The sequence below is a fragment of the Achroia grisella genome, unplaced genomic scaffold (genome assembly GCF_030625045.1).
Source record: "Achroia grisella isolate CSIRO2021 unplaced genomic scaffold, CSIRO_AGI_Agris_v1 utg509, whole genome shotgun sequence".
Lineage (NCBI taxonomy): Eukaryota > Metazoa > Arthropoda > Insecta > Lepidoptera > Pyralidae > Achroia > Achroia grisella.
In genome coordinates, this window is record NW_026712902.1 from 3126629 (window position 1) to 3146923 (window position 20295).

At 31.7% G+C, this 20295-nt stretch overlaps 4 protein-coding genes across 4 annotated transcripts in view; 2 read left to right on the forward strand and 2 right to left on the reverse strand.

Moving 5' to 3' along the window:
* The window catches only part of LOC131846243 (cryptochrome-1), a 29298-nt gene extending 23190 nt beyond the window's left edge, over positions 1 to 6108 (reverse strand). The window contains exon 1 of the mRNA XM_059195499.1: positions 5882 to 6108. The gene's annotated coding sequence lies outside the window, so the exon portion shown is untranslated. The remainder of the gene's footprint in view (positions 1 to 5881) is intronic.
* Positions 6109 to 6874: 766 nt separating this feature from the next.
* Positions 6875 to 8363, forward strand: LOC131846332 (large ribosomal subunit protein bL12m). The gene is made up of 3 exons (XM_059195610.1): positions 6875 to 7023; positions 7101 to 7374; positions 8073 to 8363. Exons 1-3 carry the CDS (start codon positions 6965 to 6967, stop codon positions 8274 to 8276), a joined length of 537 nt encoding a protein of 178 aa, XP_059051593.1. The 5' UTR covers positions 6875 to 6964; the 3' UTR covers positions 8277 to 8363.
* Positions 8364 to 9018: 655 nt separating this feature from the next.
* On the reverse strand, positions 9019 to 13953 carry LOC131846300 (uncharacterized). Its single transcript, XM_059195566.1, has 5 exons — positions 13566 to 13953; positions 11649 to 13072; positions 10800 to 11004; positions 10341 to 10516; positions 9019 to 10148 (listed from the first exon to the last, which is right to left on the reverse strand). Exons 1-5 carry the CDS (start codon positions 13690 to 13692, stop codon positions 9264 to 9266), a joined length of 2817 nt encoding a protein of 938 aa, XP_059051549.1. The 5' UTR covers positions 13693 to 13953; the 3' UTR covers positions 9019 to 9263.
* Positions 13954 to 14526: 573 nt separating this feature from the next.
* LOC131846295 (BAG domain-containing protein Samui-like) overlaps positions 14527 to 20295 on the forward strand; it is a 42611-nt gene continuing 36842 nt past the window's right edge. Inside the window, exon 1 of the mRNA XM_059195560.1 lies at positions 14527 to 14588. Within this exon, the coding sequence (XP_059051543.1) occupies positions 14565 to 14588 (24 nt within the window). The 5' untranslated portion in view covers positions 14527 to 14564. The remainder of the gene's footprint in view (positions 14589 to 20295) is intronic.

Sequence of the window (20295 nt, forward strand, 5' to 3'; positions counted from 1 at the left end):
GGGATATTATGAACGTAAACAATATTCCAGCTCTCAATGTAGTCTATTAACATCTCGTGCCCTATTTGATCTTTCACCTATCAATAAATCATGAAAATGATTTATTCATGCTGGCAATAGTGTCATTTCCATGAAATTGTTTACGGCAGAGGTACCGAGGATATAAATACGAAAGGGAGTCTGTTTGTTTGTCACCTTTTTACGACTAAACGGATAGTAATGAAATTTAGTGTGTAATCTTCTAATGATTAAATTTAAATGTAATCTATCTTAGATTAATAAATGCATAAATAAAATTGTAGGTCTGTTTGTTATTTCAAATTAACAGCTTTTCTTTCACTAAATGTAGTCATACAAATTTTGAGAAAATATGGTAATACCAAATAAACTTGCATCAAATAAATTAGTTTAAAAACTTTTATCTGTCTATCTGTTTGTTCTTGCTAATCTCTAAAACGGTCGCAGATAGCTAATGTTCTAAGGGGTAACTTACACAAATTTGTAATGGAAATTTTATTTATTTTCAGCTAGTTTCACATAGTATCGTGTTTAGGCAACTAGTAAATCAACTTCAATCGGACTTAATGATAATTCAAAAATTATTTGGTCAGATCTTCATAAAATTTGTATCGGACACCCATTCAAGTAAAAAAAGGATCATAACAATTAGTTCACATAGATAAAACTGTTAAAGTAAACAACATAAAAAATACAGTTAAATTACAAACTCCTCCTTCTTAGAAGTCGGTTAAAGGCATTTGAATAATACACATATCTATTCTCGTAAACTAAAGAATGTTTATGATTATATTAGTTACTTTGTAAATGTATTTCGATAACCTCTTGTTGGGCACAAGTACTTGTCATACAAATAAACAAGTTTCGTAGTCCCGCAATCCCTTACGTAGCGGGTTTCTATTGAAAATTTCTGAAACAATGCGCCAAAAATAACCGGCACTGAAATTTATTAAGAAATAATACAATTTTATGGTATTATACAAAATGTTATTAACCAACCAGGCATCGGAAGAAAGAAAGAAAATATATACTGTGAAGGAAGAAGATCAAGACGAGACGAGAAAAGAAAAAGACACCGGTATAGTCGTATATTGACTAAAAATAATATTTAAAAGAATAAAAAAGCTATATCAAACAGTTTCCAACATATGTTATTTGGCGCATACAAAAGAATCATAACAAACATACAAGAAGTAAATAACATACACAACATTATAAACATTGTATGGATACCAACGTGATACAATAATGTTACGTAATGAAATCTAGGTCCATCCTTGAAATACATGTATGTCACTTGTTTAGGGGGATGGGGGTTAACAAAGTGGTATGACACGGGCCATCCCCACTCTCCATGGGGGGTGAAAGTTGTCGCCTCGTGGCGAACCCCTTTGCCCCGGTATCGACTCCGAAGGCAACATCTCGCGGGTAACATAGGCATATAACTTAAAACTAACTAAGAATATAGACAAACAATATAAAAAAGTAAACTTACAATATAGAAAAATTAGCTTAACTTAAAAACTGCCGTACTTGAGTATAATTTTATTTCTATCCTCCAAATATATACAAAAAGTACTGAAATTGGTGTACCGTAATATAGCGAAGATGTATGCGTAAAACAATGTGATATTATATTATTTTTATAGTCGTACAATATGTAATTAATTGTTTGAAAAAAGTGATATATCATGATTAGAATAAATTTAATGGAAATAGATTTTAAAACTACATTATTATCTATTAAAAAATAAAGCGTTGCACATAGTAATAAATAACCTCATAACAATAAATGAATAAACGTTTACATATATAAACGTTTTTTAATGTAATGAGAACTTAAAAAATAAAAATACGAATAACAGCAACAGATATGAATTTATACATTGTACACTACACATAACTGTACGAGCATAGAGCCTTTGCCTTTCCCTATTTCATAAATAGAACAAAAAAAAAATTTTCAAGACCTGCGTCGGCCTCGAACGGTATTTTTCCAAGCAATTGTTTACATTCATTTTTAAGGTTTTGCCGGCATGGAAAGAGTTTGTGTGTAACTCTGCAACCTCTTGTTTTTTAGAACCATTAAAAATGATATATATCTATTTAAATTTTCTCCTATTTTTATGTAACTCCTGTTAGCAACTAAAAGTGTTGTTAGCAACTCTTGTAAAATATAGATAACTGAAACAAGGCTTTAGTTAGTTTTATACCTTAGTTACTAATTAATACCTTTAGTTACTAGTATTTTAGTAGCAAATAACACTGTTATTATCCTCTTTCTTCTCTTCCTCACTTCATTAATTAAATAAGAAATTATTATTTCCTTTAGACATGTACTGTAATTTATAATTTCATGGACACTAATTAGCGGTTATGTAGTGAGTAACTTGTACTAAAAAAATGTTTTTTTTTAGTAAATGTGTCGTGTGCCTTAAGACATATGACAATGTCATACTGTTTGTTGGTTTTATGAAAAAAAAAATCATAGCGTTGACAATACTATCTGATTACACAGATTGTGTACGTAGCAGTTTCCATGTTGATTGTCGCATGCCTAATTCTTGTTATTGTCTATTTATTTAGAACAACATTAATTTAAAAGAGCACCATGCGCGCTTGTTTCTTTTCCATTCTTCTTGTGATAAGTCCGCGTTCCCAATGAGTGGTAGAATAAAATGTATGACCAATATTCATCACATCATATATAACGCTACAGTGATGAGGTGATAACCACCGCGCTACATATACATCAATATGCAAGCTAAAACCTTGTAAGTTCACAACAAAACCAATCGTAGGTATATATGCCAGTTACTACGGGATAAGAACAATGGTGTTTACTACTGTAACAATGACTCACATTTCTTGTAATGTCTACAACTACGGTTTACATGAAGTCACGTGAGTCAAACGTGAATTGTATGTTGTCCTGAAACCGAAGACTCTAGTACAACAATATGATTTAAAAACTATACAATATTCATATATTATATAATAAGAATTATTGACGATCACGGTGGTGTAGCGGTTTAGCGTACCGCCTTATTTACGATGGTCGCGGATTCGATTCTCTCGAACTTCACTAACTCAAAAGAAATTGCAAAATCGACTTTAAGTACAAAGCATCAAAGTTTAAATTATTTTTCTTATAGGCCTACATGTTCCTTACCTCTCTAAATACAAAACGTGCTACTATAAAAAATCTAAAATAACTATAATTATATCAAATAAAATTGTTCTCCATAAGATAAGGCAACTATTATCAACATTTCACAATAATCAGATTTTCGTTAAACAAGTTTGTTTTAGAATTACATGGAACTAAAAAACTAGATTTTCGCAGGAACAATCTAAAACGGTGTGACAATTTGAAAAATCATGCAGGACACTAGATTAGAGAATAGCGAAAAAAAAAATACCTTTATATTTACTGTTAATAATAGAGTAAGCAGAGTAAAACGGAACGAAAATGCCAAAAGTTCTATTGAAAGTATTGTTATCGCGCTTGGGTGAGCGGAGACGCAAGGTCGCTGAAATTTAGGCCTTAGCTTAATTACAATCTACAGATTTTACTAACAGAAGAAGAAACGCCACTATACATCCTATGTGGTTGTAGCTCACTCATGCATAAACGGAATATCTTCTTTGGAAAGTATACACTCTATCCTGGGGAGATAAAAACCATCGCTTCTAAGAATATCCTTACATTCTTGTCCTTCACGGGTTTAAGCTGCCACCCTTGAAATAAGGCATGTAAAACAAATCTATGCAGGTCGCAGTGTTACAGGCACCTGACAATATCCCAAAATCCCCAATAAAAAAAAGGTCGCTGAATAGAGTTATAATGCATACTGAAGAATATCTACATCGTAATTTTATAGCGTGGACACATTTATAACTTAATGAAGTTTGTTCTACGGTTTATTCTATATGATGCATACATTGCGAAACTGTAATATGAACTCTCATAATAATAATTAATATTCTAATAGGTATGTACCTATTAGATCATAATTCGTTGCGTAATCTGAAAATCAATACATTCATAGTAGATATGACACGCGCCAGTAAATTACAACTTTGCAGTTATTCTTCTATAGGTTTATATTAAATTCTCATGTCACAGTGTTAGTTTCCATACTTCTCAGAAACAGTTTGATCAATTTTAATCACATTTTATATATTCGGTAGGTCTGAAAATAGATTCTTATCTATTTCTACTTTTACGTCTAAAAATTATTTTTGATGTAATTTTTATTTTTATTTTTAACGTTAATAAATACACACTGCTAAACTTTCACTCTTCTACCACTAACCTATATTTTTAATATATATTATCAATTATTAATTTATATGCAACATGTAAATTTCATGCTAATAGCTCCTCTTGTGATGAGACATCTTTCCGAATGAGCGGTAAAGATTAAAAAAATAAATATATACAAAAATGCTTAAATTTAAGTTAATAAAGGATTTCTATTTTATTTTCTTCTCTATTCTATGACAAACCAACGTTTGCCGGGTCATTATTATATATCTAGTTGGTGAAAATCGTTGTTTTTATTTTTCGTATGTATATAGGCTGCCAGTAACTGTCAACTTGCAACCAGTGTGGTCGCGAATCAGCAAATATAATTAAAACAACCGCTCCTATGACAGTGAAGATATTATACGTAGGTTATAACTGAAATCTTTGGGAGAGGTCAGCGTCCAACAGTGGAGTAAAAATAGATTCATGTTGTTTTTTTTCGAACTATGAAGTTCCAAAAAAAAACATCAGCCTATTCGAAAAATTAAGTTTAGGAGTGAGGTAACAACAGCATTAGAATACTTCATGATCATCATCGTACGAAAATATTATCTTATCTCTGGTACAACTAAACTCAATCCCCTTAAAGAGCATCTTCACCAACGTTCCAAACAAGACACCAGGAAAAAAAAGAAAATTATTTTTACTTCTTAATGAACGTTACGATGGACGCCAGATGATTTCTTCTACTTTTTTAATACACCACTGCACAGTGTATAGAATAAAGGCAGATAGAATCACTATTTAATTGATGTATTTAAAAAAAGAAAATTTTATAACAATGCAAATTTGTATTTTCAAAAATGCTGAATATAAATACATTCAAAATAACAGTTTACATGAAACACAAACTTTACAAACATGGATCTTAACAAAACGGTATGTGCCTACGTTTACAACGGCCTCTGCACTGATAGGAAGGGGAATGTTAGTAATTATTATTACTAACAATAACTATTGCTAGCAATGTACCATGTCAAACCTGACAACAGCGGAACAGCGTGGAGGTACGGTTGTACCTCCACGCTGTTCCCCTAGAAACCAACGTGATGAATTCCTCGCGAATTTAACATGATGTGCTAATTGACCTGACCATATGGTCATCTTATCATGCTCCAATGGTGCCCCTCGGACGAATATCTTTAGCGCAAGCAGGTGAATAACACTATCATCCCCTAAAAAAATTATATCGTAATGATTCATTAAAATATATAATAATAATAATATCAGGACAATTCACACAGCGCCATCTAGACCCAAGTTAAGCTAGCTAAAGCTTGTGTTATGGGTACCCGCAACTGATATAAATACATAGATATATTTTTTTATAAATACATAAATATTATATATAGAAAACACCCAGACCTATACAAACAATTATACTCATGAATGTTTGCATCGTGCGAGGAATCGAACCCGCGGCTGTCGGAAGTAAAGCGGTGTGCTAAACCAAAACCACTGTGGTCTAGCACCACCGAGGCCGTCAAAATATATATTATAAAATATATGGTAGTATATTTATAGTAATTTACGCACTCTAGACTACCGTACCGTTTTTCGTAGATTTCTCCTGCGTCTATGTACCAGAAAATCTGCAAGTAAGTTTTTGTCACTAAATCACTCACTATTATTAAAAACGTTCACTGTAAAGACGTAGTAACACGAGTCACTAACAACTAATAATTGGATTAAAGTATCGTATTTTACTAGGTAGATATGTATTCAATGTGTCGTAAAAGTAGTAATGAAGTTGATATAATACATATATGTGATTCTATATCCCAGCAAATGGCATTGAAATAAGTTCTAGGTTACGTCCGTCGCAGCATCGGCTTCTATAAATAGATCATAACACGGAAGTATTATGTACGATGCACTATCTGCACAATTGACGTTTATGTCAAGTCCAGCCTATTACATATGATGAGACAATAAAATAGCCTACAGTATTCACGACCTACCCCAGTATAGAATTACTTATGCAGTAACTAGAGACATTTATAATTATATTTCACCCAATTTAGATAATATTTTTTTAAATTATTGTCTCATGTCTTATTCTGATGTATATTATATTCGTTATTACTATAAAGTTTCATCAAAATTCGTTCAGTAGTTTTTACATGAACGTAAAAAGTAACAAATGTCCATCCATACTGACTACCTTTTGCGTTTATAAATATTAATATGAAAGTAAGATAGGTAGGTATGTATACCTACTGTTTAGTTCCATTTAAAAGACAAAAATAGGTATATTATAATGTGTTACTTTTGAAATCCAATTTGTAATTGAAAATCTTGTAGTTACATTTTATTTGCCAGGGACACTTTCAGTTTCAAACGGAAGGTTGTTTAAAACAGATCATAATTAAAAGTTTGCGAGCATGATGAACCATTTAACGAATTACAGATAAATTTTATTTCTAAAATAACATATTTATATAGACATAGTGATTACTTGCTTAATACGATATTCAATTTTATGTGTCTCTATGGTAATGTTGGTCCAAAAAAAATAATAGACCTATTAATTTGTCTATGAAATAAATAACCTATAATTTTACTCGCTTACATTTTCGATTTCAAAACTTATATTTTATACTTATTTAGAAATATAAAATTCGAGTTTTAACTATGAATAGCTTTAAAATTCTTAAATTCCCTCTAAGACAATGGCGATCATTTTCAAGATGGTAATATTTTCATTTCTTATAAATAATGTTCTTTAAAAAAAGAATGAAGATTTTTAGATACTTATATTTGGTTCTAGCGCAATATTACAACAAGAAGTGACGCAAGCAGCTGCTCCTCTCACTATACCGATACCCGAAGGTGTTGACAAACCCGTATCACCTAAAATCGAGAAGATAGTCGCTGATATCACAAACCTTAACCTTCTAGAAGTATCAGAACTAAGTCAAGTGTTAAAGAAACGCTTAAATCTACCTGATGCACCAGTTATGCCCGTTGGTGGTTTTGCAGTGGCCGCTCCTGCTCAAGAAGAAGAGGAGGCGGCACCTAAGACTGTTAAAACTAACTTCACTGTATGTATACTGTAGTTGCATTACCATGAATGTTATATAATAATTATCACCCATACATCTATAGATGTATATCATTTACATATCTATACATCTATATGAAGAAAATAATTAAAACTCCTCTCTCTACTGTAAGATTTGGATTGAACACTAAATGTAGTGTTTACTTACTCAGGGACTACTTTATGTTTTAGTATGTACACAATTTTAAGAAAGTCATAGCCCAGTAGTTTTTTATCTAAATTATATGCAAGAGATTGTGAGTTCAAGTCTGGGTGAGACAAAAACAATCAATTTATATTTCAGACTGATTCTCCAAAACTTTGTATTACATTTTATGTGATATTCTATTAGGATTATTAAAATTATATTTTTTTTATTACTATGAAAGAAAGCAATTATGATGCTTACCCCTATGGTTTTATCTCATATCTCCTCCTCATTTCTTATTAATATACTGTCAATGGAATAACTAGTAACTGGAGATTCAGATGTTTACCTACTTATTACTATTAAGTTTATTTCTACACTTCTGCTACTACCAATATAATTCAACTTTGATGCTAAACTTTTTTAACATTCCCAATCCTATGATAATTATAAATATTAATAAAATGCAATATATAATTTTATATGTATTTATGTATATAATAAAAATATCTTTTACTTTAAATGTGAGTTGATGGCATTAATCATTTCAGGTTAAAATGACCAAATTTGATGATAAACAAAAAGTAGCTCTAATCAAAGAAGTAAAAAGTCTTCTAGAAGGTTTCAACCTTGTGCAAGCTAAGAAGTTTGTGGAGAGTGTACCCACCATTGTTAAAGCAGATATATCCAAAGATGAGGCAGAGAAACTGAAGGAAGCCCTATCTAAAGTTGGAGCGGTCATAGAAATTGAATAAATAGTTCCTAGGTTTATTATTTTAATTGTAATTAGTATGTAAAATATTGTTTAGAAAATATAAATGAATATTAAACTCAATTTGTTTTATATTAGTTTTATTTATAACATTATACAATTCTGGTAATATTACCAATAACAAATAATTCAAATTCAAATTCTGGAACATTCTAGTAACATCTGTGTTATGAGTACTTGTGAGCAACCACACAATTAAGGATTGAATTAGGACTTATTTTTATATTGGTGTAGCTACACTAATATAAAAATAATACCAGAGTGGTGGTACATAGTACTTCATTATTTGACAAAACATTCCTATCACTATATCATGTAGTAAGAAGTTGGTTACAGTTGTTTATACTGAATTTTTTTTTTGCCTAGTAGAAGTATTACACTTGGTAGGAAGTATGTATGCATAGACGAGGACTCAATAGCTATAAATGTATGTATGATACAATGTTCAAAACGCCTCAAAGTAATTATAAAAATTCATAATATATCACATTATCGTCCACATAGAAAAAAGAATAAAACAACTACTCCTACTTATTTTGTTCTGTGATATTCTCTGTGAAATAAACTAAAGTCCTTGCAGATTTCTTCAATTATACATAAAATAATTGAAATCCATTGGATATAAATTTCTGAACAAAATAAACATAATAATATCTATAAAACTACACTTATAATGAACAGCAGGTCTACTCTAGTATTTTTTATTGAGTTAGGTGTTATTTTCAAAAGTCCGTTTCAATAATGGATTCTTGGTTAATTACTCTACGAGAGTATGTATGAGATCCCAATTATTTTCAAATGTAATTGAGACTAAACCAAATAAATTTGTAACAAAGTCAGATAGTTCTCTCATTGATCATAAATAGAAATAATATGTTAGAGTACAAAAAGTTCTCATTCCACTTTAATCCACTGTTATTGGATTGGAATTAGTTGCCAGAGTAGACCAATAGATTACGTAAGTACGTCGTTAATAACAATCTAATGTGTTAACATCCTCGCTGGTCTCATAAATACCCAGTATATCATCTAGTAATGAGGAGAGACTTCGAATACCATCTTTCCACTTCTTCTTTTTTTCAAGGATACCTTTGAAGTCCTTGCTATTAAGGAATGTTACGAATAAATGTGGCGACGCCGATTTTAACAGCTTTATTCTCGGCCTTCCCGGCATAGCAGGTTTGTTCTGTAAATTCATGTGTCTTTCGTAAATATTCGCCAGTAAACTAATATCATCCGATTGAATGATGGTATCTATCACATTATCTGCCCGCATAGTTGTATTGGGATCTGCAATATCCTCGTTCATATCATCGTCGTCTGGCACCTGGATATGGCACATTAATTCATCCACATTAAAAGGATCACCCTCACTAGGCTTTAACAGTTCAGGTACTTTGTGTTTGTTCAGAATCTCTAAAAGTTCCAGCGAATTTGCTAGTGATAACTCCATTATTTCAATTTCCGAGTCCTCATTTAGTAGTTTTACCAAAACAGTTAGGCAACCTATGTACGAAAGTTCGTCCAGTGCTCTGAACAGCCTCCTCTGTATTTCAGTTTCATTCAAGGTGACGATCTTACGAGTTTCCCTGGAGAATGTCACTGGCGGAAAAGTGCCATCTAGCATTCCCTGTTCGCTTAATATGGTTTGTATCACCATTTTCCAAAATTTCAGCACACTAATTTGAACTTCCCAATGGAAGTCACTTAAAGCTGCCGACACCATAAATTCGTAAAGTGTCTGTTTAAAATTAGTCGATATTTTGATATGTTGATATATTTCACAAAGGACATTGCATGCTTCTTTTCGTACTACCCCCTCGGAACTCGTACGCAGTATTGATAGCAGTTGCTCCTGTGAAATAAATTATTCTTAATAAATAGAGGATATTTAAGGATCGAAACGCGCACGTAGCACCTCTGGTGTGGCTTCCATAGAGTTTGGTACCCCTTTACTATCAGATGGTCCGTATGCTTGTTTCCCAAAAACGTAGTACAGAAAAAATAGAGTAAACAAAATGACTTCTTAAAAGTATTAATTACTTACATGTATATTAGGGTATTCTGATGTAAGTTGATCCCACAACATAGGTATCTTAGCAGCAGCTCCAATACATTTAAGAGCTGTTGCCTGGACATACCATTCATAGTCATTGAGAGCTATTGTTGCAGCCACATTTATCAGATTCGAGTCGTTAATCTGTTTTTGGAATGATGGGAACTCTGAAAAATTGAATATATAATTTATGTGACAAGATTCAAAATTAAAATACATTTACAATACATCAACTTGTTAAATAGATCCCTCTCAGTGTGTAAGTTTTCTTTTATTATATGATATAATGACACAATTGGGTTGACATGTTTAGTAACAAAAACACCAAATTCAATATATATAACTAATAAAAAAAAATATATATATAGCTTGTATAGTGATTAAGATAAAGATACAATCGATAATTTTTCTTAAAAATTTTATACTAAGTAAATATATTATTGTACTCACTAATATAGGCGAAGTCAGTACACACATACAAAAGTTCCAAAGCTGAATCTCGCACCTCCCAATGCATATCATGCATTTTCGTATAAATTAGCTGACCAATATCATGCAACGATGAGCCTGGCTTGGCCTCCATAAGTAAGGAGAGATTGGGTGGCAGAAACTTCTTCACAGTCAGCGTTATTATGTTTAATGCTGTAACAACAAACTGAAAACAGAATACTACCTTCAATATAATAAACAAATTTATATCTATTCCGTTTTAATATCTGATAGAGGACATTTTTTATTAGTCTGAACTTCAAAGACAATTTTTTCAGCACAATTTTTTTTTTCTTTTTAATTGTTGATAATGGTATGTTGCACCTGGTAGCGCAGGAGGCTATCAGATTACGCTGAAGGGGCTCTAATGGAGAATGATATAAGTTCACCCTACTTGAAGTCAGGTCAGATAGCCCATCAAGACAAATTTAACAGGATGGTTTCCAGGGGGAAAGACATTGTGGACACTCTGACATGGTACATCATCAGTCCACATTACTAGGAGAGATCCCTTGTATTGTGTGTAATTTATGTTATTCATAAATACAAGTACACAAAAGATTTGTGTTGACTTATCTTGAAATTAGTGGGACCTACTTCTTATCAACTTTATAAGGAGTGGAGAAGAGGGGGGAATTGTTAATAATGTGGCCTAATAACCTCATTGCTAGCAATTTACCATATCACATTGACTTCCATGTGGTGCCCCCTAGAAGACATTAGAAATTTATCATCTTAAAGCAGGCAGGAGCAACTTACCATTCTAATCAATAGAAAAAAACATGAAAATAAGTATAATAATATGCAAACCTTAAAGGGTAAGTCAGTCCTCTTCAGAATATTGTTAACAATAGTGTATAAACATATTATCTCTAAAGATTCATGCCAATTTATACTGTAATGTTTGACTAAAAACAACACAGCTTCCATGATGTAAGCCATTATTACAACTCTTTCTTGGTTTTCTCCATAACACTCTTCCTCTTTTAATTTGCATAAGTTTGTAGGGTCATAGTCTTTCAGTACAAAGAACAAAGCTTGAAACATTATGTTGGCTTGATCATCATTCAAATGGTTTTTCAGACATGTTAGTCTCTTTGCAGTTTGCGTAACTATATTAATAGTGTCCATATCCTCAATCAATTCCCTAAAGGCATATGCAGCTCTGGCCGTATGCTCGTTGGAAGTATTCAGAAGAGTTGCAATATATGTGTTTAAACTCTCGCTCATCATCTCTGAAATGTTTCTTCCCCTTGCTATGTAGACTAATAGAGGTGTTACAGAGATAATTAACATTTGATTCTGTAATTCTACCTTTAGGACATCACTCTGCCATACACATTTACGATTCTGCCACGTCGAACACCAGATTACATTGCAAGCAGTACAATAATCAAGTACAAGTTTGGCGTTTCGTCTCTTAATTAGAAACTGTAAAGTGTTGCAGTACATAACAGTAAGTTCTAGGAAATCTTCCTTATTGTAAACTACACCTTGCTCCAATGGTTTTGATGAAAATATTTTTGCTAGCATACACCAAAATATTATTCTTATTAACATTAAAGTTGTCTCCTCATTACGTATTCTATCAAAATATATTGACATATATTTAGTTAGACAAAACTCTGTCTCAAACATTTTCATTAATATATTACGATTTATTATGCGATTTTCCTCACTATAAACAGCTAACAGTATTTGCAGAATAGGATCTATGACTTTACAAATAACTTTTTCTTGTTCTCTTGTTACTGATTCTGGATTAATGAGGTCAAGTTCCTCCATAGGTTTCAGAAGGAAACTTATCACTTGATTTAAATTAGCTGCATCACCCATATCATTGAGTTTCCAAATAAACTTGGCGGCAAATTTATGCATAAGACGTACAACAAATACGGTTCTTCTTTCATTGCATAATGAAAGTATTTCTTTCCAAATACCTGATTCTAAGAGCCAAGAGATACCAGAATTATGTTTAACCATAGACGATGCTACCTCCAAGTAGGCTACTCGCAGGCTGGAATTCATAGTCGGTGATTGGATCTCTTTAAAGCCTTTGGCAATTATGTGACCTTGCTGTGAAAACATTTTGGAAAAATGGAGCTCCTGGTAGGAACCCTTGGCTAATAACCTTACAAGAAACACCTTGATGGTGATGTGATATGTTTCTGAATGACCTAATGCATCAGCTAACAAATCCGATAGTAGAGGCATTGAAGCAAGTTGTGATATTTCTGTAAAAAAATTTTCAACAACTATAAGTAAAAAACCCTTAGAAAATTTTTACAAAAATCTAAATTAATTTTGAGATCAACAAAATGGAGGCATTACTATATTATTAAAACAATAACAATAAGTACTTCTTATAAAGTGCAATTTTCTAAGAACACAAGATAATTATTAGGTTAGATTTAATTTTTAATATTCTAGAATTTCAACACATGAAGCAACTCTGGGTCTTCACCAATGATAATTGCTCTGGATGGAATCACCATAGGATTCCTCCATTCATAGACATGTCTAAACAAGGTAGCATTAAATTATAGGTATATTATATATTTAGTAAAATTCAAATTTCAAACAGTAAATGGAAATTTTATTTGAGAGAACATGTGGGCATTTAACAAAAGAACCTTATGGAAAATAATAAAAGGCAATTTAAGTAACTATTTCATTAACAATTTAATTTTCTTTTTGTCTTACTTGATACTTATCGTACTGACTTACCAGGATCTGTTTTTTCATGAAATTTGTTGAGGAAGGCATCGACGTAGTAATTATTCATAACATAATTTGGCTCTTGTATTTTTTTAAATAATAATTTAATTTTGTTTACAGTAGGTGTAAGTTCCATTTTGTAAGCTTGTCGTTTATCTCTGCTTAATAATAGCACTTACTCTTATAATAAAAAATAAATTTTTAAAAATACAATTGTAAGCTAGGTTATCATTATAAAAATTCACAGAAAAGGAAATTGAAGATGGTGTGCGTAGTATATTATTGTACCATGGTGAAGATCTATGGTAAAGATAAAGATAAATTACTACGTTTTAAACTAGGTATGTTTGATACTATGTTATCAGACTGTTATCAAAAACAACATTATTATAAAATACAAAACTTCAGAACATCAAATTTCAGGGTTGCCCGATGCTAACGTTTGTATTTGTAACCTAATTAGTTTATTTAGATTTTGTGGGAAAAAATACATGAAGATCCATTTTCAAAACCGATTGCTATAAAAACTTATTACAATTACAAACAATTCTTTGTGCTCTATAAATTTAAGCAATTATAATTGCACTTGGTAGATCCACGCATTAAAACAATCAAGTGGTTCAATAATTATGACTTATATTATTATTTCTTTTCGTTTTACCACAAATTACATTAATGTTTTATTACGTTTGTAATGTGATCTTTAAAATATTATAATCATTGGATCTTTTATATAAATTGGTTTTCATTTTATTACTTGATTGAATCTGTATTATTTGATATATGTAATCTGAGATAACGAGTGCCCGACTGAAGCGAACTGACAGCTTGACCTACTATTGTCATGTCAATATTGTCAATCAATGTCACTGATTGTTCTAGAACGAAACGAATTCTAATTTCATTTGTCAATTTTTCCAAAAACTTATATTACGCTATTGTAGTATAAAACTTCTTTAATAAGGGATAAATTCTTGAATTGTCCATAAATATATAAGTGTATTAGAAATGCCCCTCAGAGGAAGAAATCTTGTGAGTGTCATAACATTATATGTTCATATCCTATTTTTTTTATTGTACATTCCATTAACTAAAATTCATGTAGGTACGTAATATTTTTTTAACATTCACACTATTAAGTATATTAGTTGTCTATGCCACTTGTAAGGCATCTTATTTTGTGTACAAACTAACACCAAATAACTATAGCGTAATCAGTTATTTACCTTGTGCTATTGCAATGATTTTCAACTTTGCTTGCTTCAGCTGCAACACATTTTTGGCACATTTCCAACTGTAGTATCCTTGACTGTGTGAAATAATGATGGGAGATTAGTTTGATTGAATGCAAAAATGTTTTATGGTGTTGCTATGAGAATTGATATGATGGTGGTCTTCCACAGGACAGTTGAAGCCTGCCTGAAATAACAAGTGTACCTGAGTGTACCCTAACTGCCTGCTTTTGAGGTTAGTTTCCTTTTGAATGTTTTAATTTTTTGGTTTATTTTAGTTTACTGTAATTACTTGTTTTTTTTTCTTTTGTTCTTGTGTGCCAGTTTGTAATATAAATAATTTATACTCTAAACTTTATCACATGATGTGAATGACATGTTTATTTAAATTAATTTTCAAAGCCCTACAGTCAATAAAATAATTGGAACAATATAAGAAATATCCATTATGAAATTTAAAAATTAACTTTAATTTAATGTTTAATGTCATATATACAATGCCAGTGTGTGGAGTATAATTACTTAATCAAATATACTCAGATTGTGGTTAGAATTCATGTAATGGTATATGCAGCATATTGAATGATTGTTATTTGTATTACTATATGTTCCTATGTGTTATAATGATTTATAATTGTGTAATAGATTTTAATATTTAACAATTATTACTAGGACATTTCATTATTTACAATGCACACAAAAGCTTACAGAAATCAGTAAATTAAACAATATGTAAATATTTTATATAGTCTGTTTAATATTTATTATATATTATATATAATTTTATATCTCACTGATCATTGCTACTTTATCTGCATCACACCTTCCCCGTTTTTGCAATATTTGGTTCTATCTCAGCTCTAATATATAATCGTTTTATCGTGACATTATGTAGCCTTTCTCTATAAATTGGCTAACTACAACTACAAAAATGTTACTAATCAGATCAGTAATACTAGCGATGCCATAAACACCTAAGTTCACAAACTTTACCTCTTTATAATATTAGTATAATAATATAGCTATACTAATATTAAGATAGATATTCTGGCAGCCTTCTTAAGTAATATATTAGATTACTAGCTGTTACCAGTGACTTTGTCTGCTTTTTTGGGATAAAAGATAACCTATTATGTATATTTAGGATAGATCCTTAAGATACTATCCATCTTCAGTGTTTATTGCGCCTTAATGACAAATTTCGTTAACATCCTTACAACATCCTTACAATGATGATAAGTAGCAAATATACACAGTAGATATATATATAGACTAATAAAATCAGTATGTGCGAGTCATGCTGATAAGGGCAATAAGTTAAAAAAAAATTTGATGGGTAATGGTGACATAGTGAGGCAGGTATATTGCTTTTTGTAATATATGAAAATGAAATTATTTCTACTGATATAGACTTTGTAAAAAGTTGTCCATGTCTTCAGAAGTGTCAATACATGAGTACTACTCATACCACAGATGTCACATAATAATGTAATGGTATGTATATATGCAATGGTTATTATTCACCATCAGGTGCAGCTTGTTCGTAGTATTCCAAATACAATAACAGCTAGTTTGTTGGTAGCACTTTCAAAGTAAGGCCTATTGTGGACACACTCAATTTGTATAACCCACATATGTTAATTGTTAGGAATCTCGCGCGGGAGGCGTAATATTAACCTACTACTACAATTTCCTATATGTATCGTTCATCTATTCAGAAAATTATTCAAGCATAACTTTGATATCATGCGACCTATGCTGCAATAATTTTAAGTTCAAAATTGTATAAGCATCCCAACTTTCATTGTACATTTTTTTCGACCTATTCTAAAGCTATTGAGCGCAGCTGGCCTTTACAGCTTCACCGAACGGTAATGTCTATGCTTTATTCGATACATTTATCGCGAACTGTATGATCTGTATAATAAGGTGTTTTAACCCCAAGAGTGGATAGACTGGTACGGATATCGTTACCAACAGTATGAAAATGATCAGATATACCAGTAACGAAACCTAAAGTTTAGTATTAGAACAAATCCACCAGGATTTGTTGAAAACACGTACGTATTCTTTATATAAAACAGGCAATGATTGTATTGTGTTGCCAAAGTCGTAAAGTTTTTCGTCTCTGGTTTTTTAGTTATTTACATTAATGCAGAATGCTACCTACTATTATTTATGGCGACATATTCATGATGTCAATTGGCTCTTAAGGAACGAGACTAATTACCTTTCTGAAGCGTTACTTATCTAACCTTGAGTGATGTTTTTCTAAGAAGCCCAGGTAGTTATGCATATTACGCGACCAATTGTCTATGGATGTTTACTCGCATAACATAATTTTACACAAGGATAAACGACTACGATTTTACATCAACTATCAGTATGTATTTACATCAGGCTTCTTGATGTTCAATTAGAAATTACAAACAAAGTGAGGTGTTGCGGAATGTTTAACTCGCTTTCAATTTATTTTCGCTTATGACTAATGACAAAAAAAAGTAAATAGTAATCTTCTCGTAATTACAACGTTGTAAATTGTATAAAAAAATACATTACTTATCCTACGCCTTTGTGCCTAGCGCCTAAACCATTCGCTATGAAATTCTTGTTAACACTAATACATAGTGTCCCATAAGAAAGCGTTGTTAAAAATACGACAAATAACACTTATAAAAAATTAACTGTGCCCGCAGTTTTACCGTAAAATTTATAGCCTATGTATAAGTGTGATTCTGATGTATAAGCTATATTATTGTTAAACTTTCATTAAAGTCCGTTGAGTAGTTTTTGCCTGAAAGAGCAACAAAAATCCATCCATCCACATACAAACCTTCGCGTTTATAATATTTGTAAAATCATACATAGGTATAATAAATCAATGAAGCCAATATGAAAGATTTATTAGGAATATGTATAAGTAACCTGTGTACATAAATATTTAAGACAGACCCGGTGGTTTAGCCTCACGATAGATAGATAGTCCCGCGTTCGATTCCTCGCGCAGTAAAAACATTTATATTCATGATTATGCTGGTTTTTATTGGTCTGGCTGTTTCCTATGTATGTTATGTATGTATTTACTAAAAAATGTAGTTAAGTTATTCCTAACAGTAGTCTAATACCCATAACATAAGCTCTGCTAAGCTATGGTCTAGATAGCGCTGTGTGGGCCATATTATTTCCAACAAATATCACATATGACAAATACACAAACTTAATGACGAAATATACAGCATTGATTTAATAATTGTTTGTTTTTATTACTTTATTGTTCAATAAAAAACACTTAATATGAAAGGATACAAAGATTTTAAGAAATAAATTAAGAATAGCCTTCGATGCGTAAATTTATTATGAGTGTCTATAAAATAAAACATAATATAACTAATTAATCGAAGGTCCAGTTGAGGGTAAACGTTCTCGGGGTGGATCACCAACGTGATGGACTGACTATAAAATCGGCTACACAGCAGTCCATTGTACAATAGTCTCGTACAGCCAAAAATCGTACCAGAGCTCTGTCGGCAAGGAGGACTATGAAGAGATACCAATAAGTCTTTGATTCGTAAAATTGTGTGTCCAGAAAAATAAAATATAATATAATTTATTATTGAAGTTCAGATGAGGGCAAACGTTCACCAGGTAGATCACCAACGCGATGAACTGACTTTATACATAGCAATCTATTCTACAATAGTCTCGTACAGCCAAAAAATCGTACCAGATGGAAGAAAATAAAAGAGCTCTGTCGCCAAGAAGGACTATGAAGAGATACTATGACATACCAGACAGTCATGACCAAGTGTACGAATGAAGAAGAGATAAAATATAGATTACATTACTTCATTTGTATTCCCCCACTCAAACTGTATGTTACTACAAATTTAATGATAAAAATAATGACCTTTAGACAGATAAAGACTTGTTAACGCGGCCGAAGATGCAATAAGTGGTTCAATGTTTTTATTATATGATGTATTAATAGTGACACAGAAAAACCGACACAACGTCATCTAGATCCAAGAAATAAAAATAAAAATCAGAATATCTTTATTCATATAAGTCTATTACAGACTCTTATGTTATCTCAATTCTACTGTCAGTTCAGAATACTTTCGAGCTGAGAAGAAACTCAGCTTTTCAAATGAGCTTGTACAAGTTTATAAAAATACATACACATATGCTATCGCAATTTTGTCAAAGGGAAATAGTCTAATTAGTGTTCGTAACCCGAGCAGATAGAAGCTAAGCAGAATTTGGGTTGTTATAAATGGAATTCGCATCGATTCGAGTACGCTAGTGCTCTAAACCGCCAGACCATCGAGCTCGTCAATTTAACACACGAACTGCTTAACCACAGAACTAATGATTTTAAAAAAGCATTGAATTTTGAATACAATGTTTTCATGTCTCTTGTTTCTCGTGTGATCTTTAAATTTGCTAAAACTCTAAATAAAACAAAGTTACAATAACGTAATCAGTTAATCACCCTAATGATAAAACCTCGCGTCTTTTCCGAATTTTTAAGTCGATGTTTACTAAATGAGATTTCGATCTTACGAAACAAAATAAAGCCGAATTATGTCTACGTGTTGTCAACTATTTTAGAAATCTTGTGAATGAAGTATTTCGTATGTAATGCACGTAAAATGTTTAGATATTATATGATGGTGGGCGGCATTAGTGGGTGTCAGCTACGCTGCTTGTTACGTAGAGGTGCCAACGATTCGCTGTCAAGCGCTGTATTTGATTAATTTTCATATTTTAACTAGGTGATCTAACTTCGTACCCGAAGGGAATGTTAATAATGTAGACTAAAACACACCATTGTTAGCAATATGCCATGCCAGGGTGCGCGTTATAATAAATGGGCTAATTGACCAGACTTCATGCTTACTCTATCATCACCCACTGGTTCCCCGTCAGCGTAAACCGTTACCGCAGGAGGAAAGGATAGTAATGTGGACTGTGGCCGCATTACTAGCAATGTAGTAGTAAAGTAGACACATTAAACAATATATTATAGTTCTATTGGACTGATTAGTCTGTACCTATGTGCAACCATTGTATTTACTATTTCGTAGTAAACTCCATCGAAAAACGCTATATCAAACAGTCGAAGCAGTGTCATGTCACATTGATTTCTTGTTGTCTCTAAATTGACGTGGTTTTTCCTAGATACCAATAATTAAAATTATTGCTAATTTGCCAGCATAGGCTGCTTGACTGGACCTCATTCTCATCTTATCATCCTCCACTGGTACTCCGCCAACATAAACCGTTAGCGCAAGCCGGAACACCATTCCATTATCATTCTATATAAAAAAAACTTTGTAAATTGAGCCTATAGACAGAAATATATTCCTGTAATCCTTACTAATATTATAAATGCGAAAGTAACTCTGTCTGTCTCGCTTTCACGTCAAAACTATTGAAGCGATTTAAATGAAATTTGGTACACTTTGAAATTGAAATTTGGTAAATAGTCTAGATCCTGAGAAAGG

Coding starts and splice junctions, on each gene's coding strand:
- LOC131846300 (XM_059195566.1), bottom strand. CDS start 13,692: ATGGAACTTACACCTACTGTAAACAAAATTAAATTATTATTTAAAAAA. Junction 10,517..10,799: donor TACTGACTTCGCCTATATTA/GTGAGTACAATA, acceptor TCAATTTTTCAG/AGTTCCCATCATTCCAAAAA. Junction 10,149..10,340: donor CAGAATACCCTAATATACAT/GTAAGTAATTAA, acceptor TTTATTTCACAG/GAGCAACTGCTATCAATACT.
- LOC131846332 (XM_059195610.1), top strand. CDS start 6,965: ATGAATAGCTTTAAAATTCTTAAATTCCCTCTAAGACAATGGCGATCA. Junction 7,024..7,100: donor TGGCGATCATTTTCAAGATG/GTAATATTTTCA, acceptor ATTTGGTTCTAG/CGCAATATTACAACAAGAAG. Junction 7,375..8,072: donor CTGTTAAAACTAACTTCACT/GTATGTATACTG, acceptor TAATCATTTCAG/GTTAAAATGACCAAATTTGA.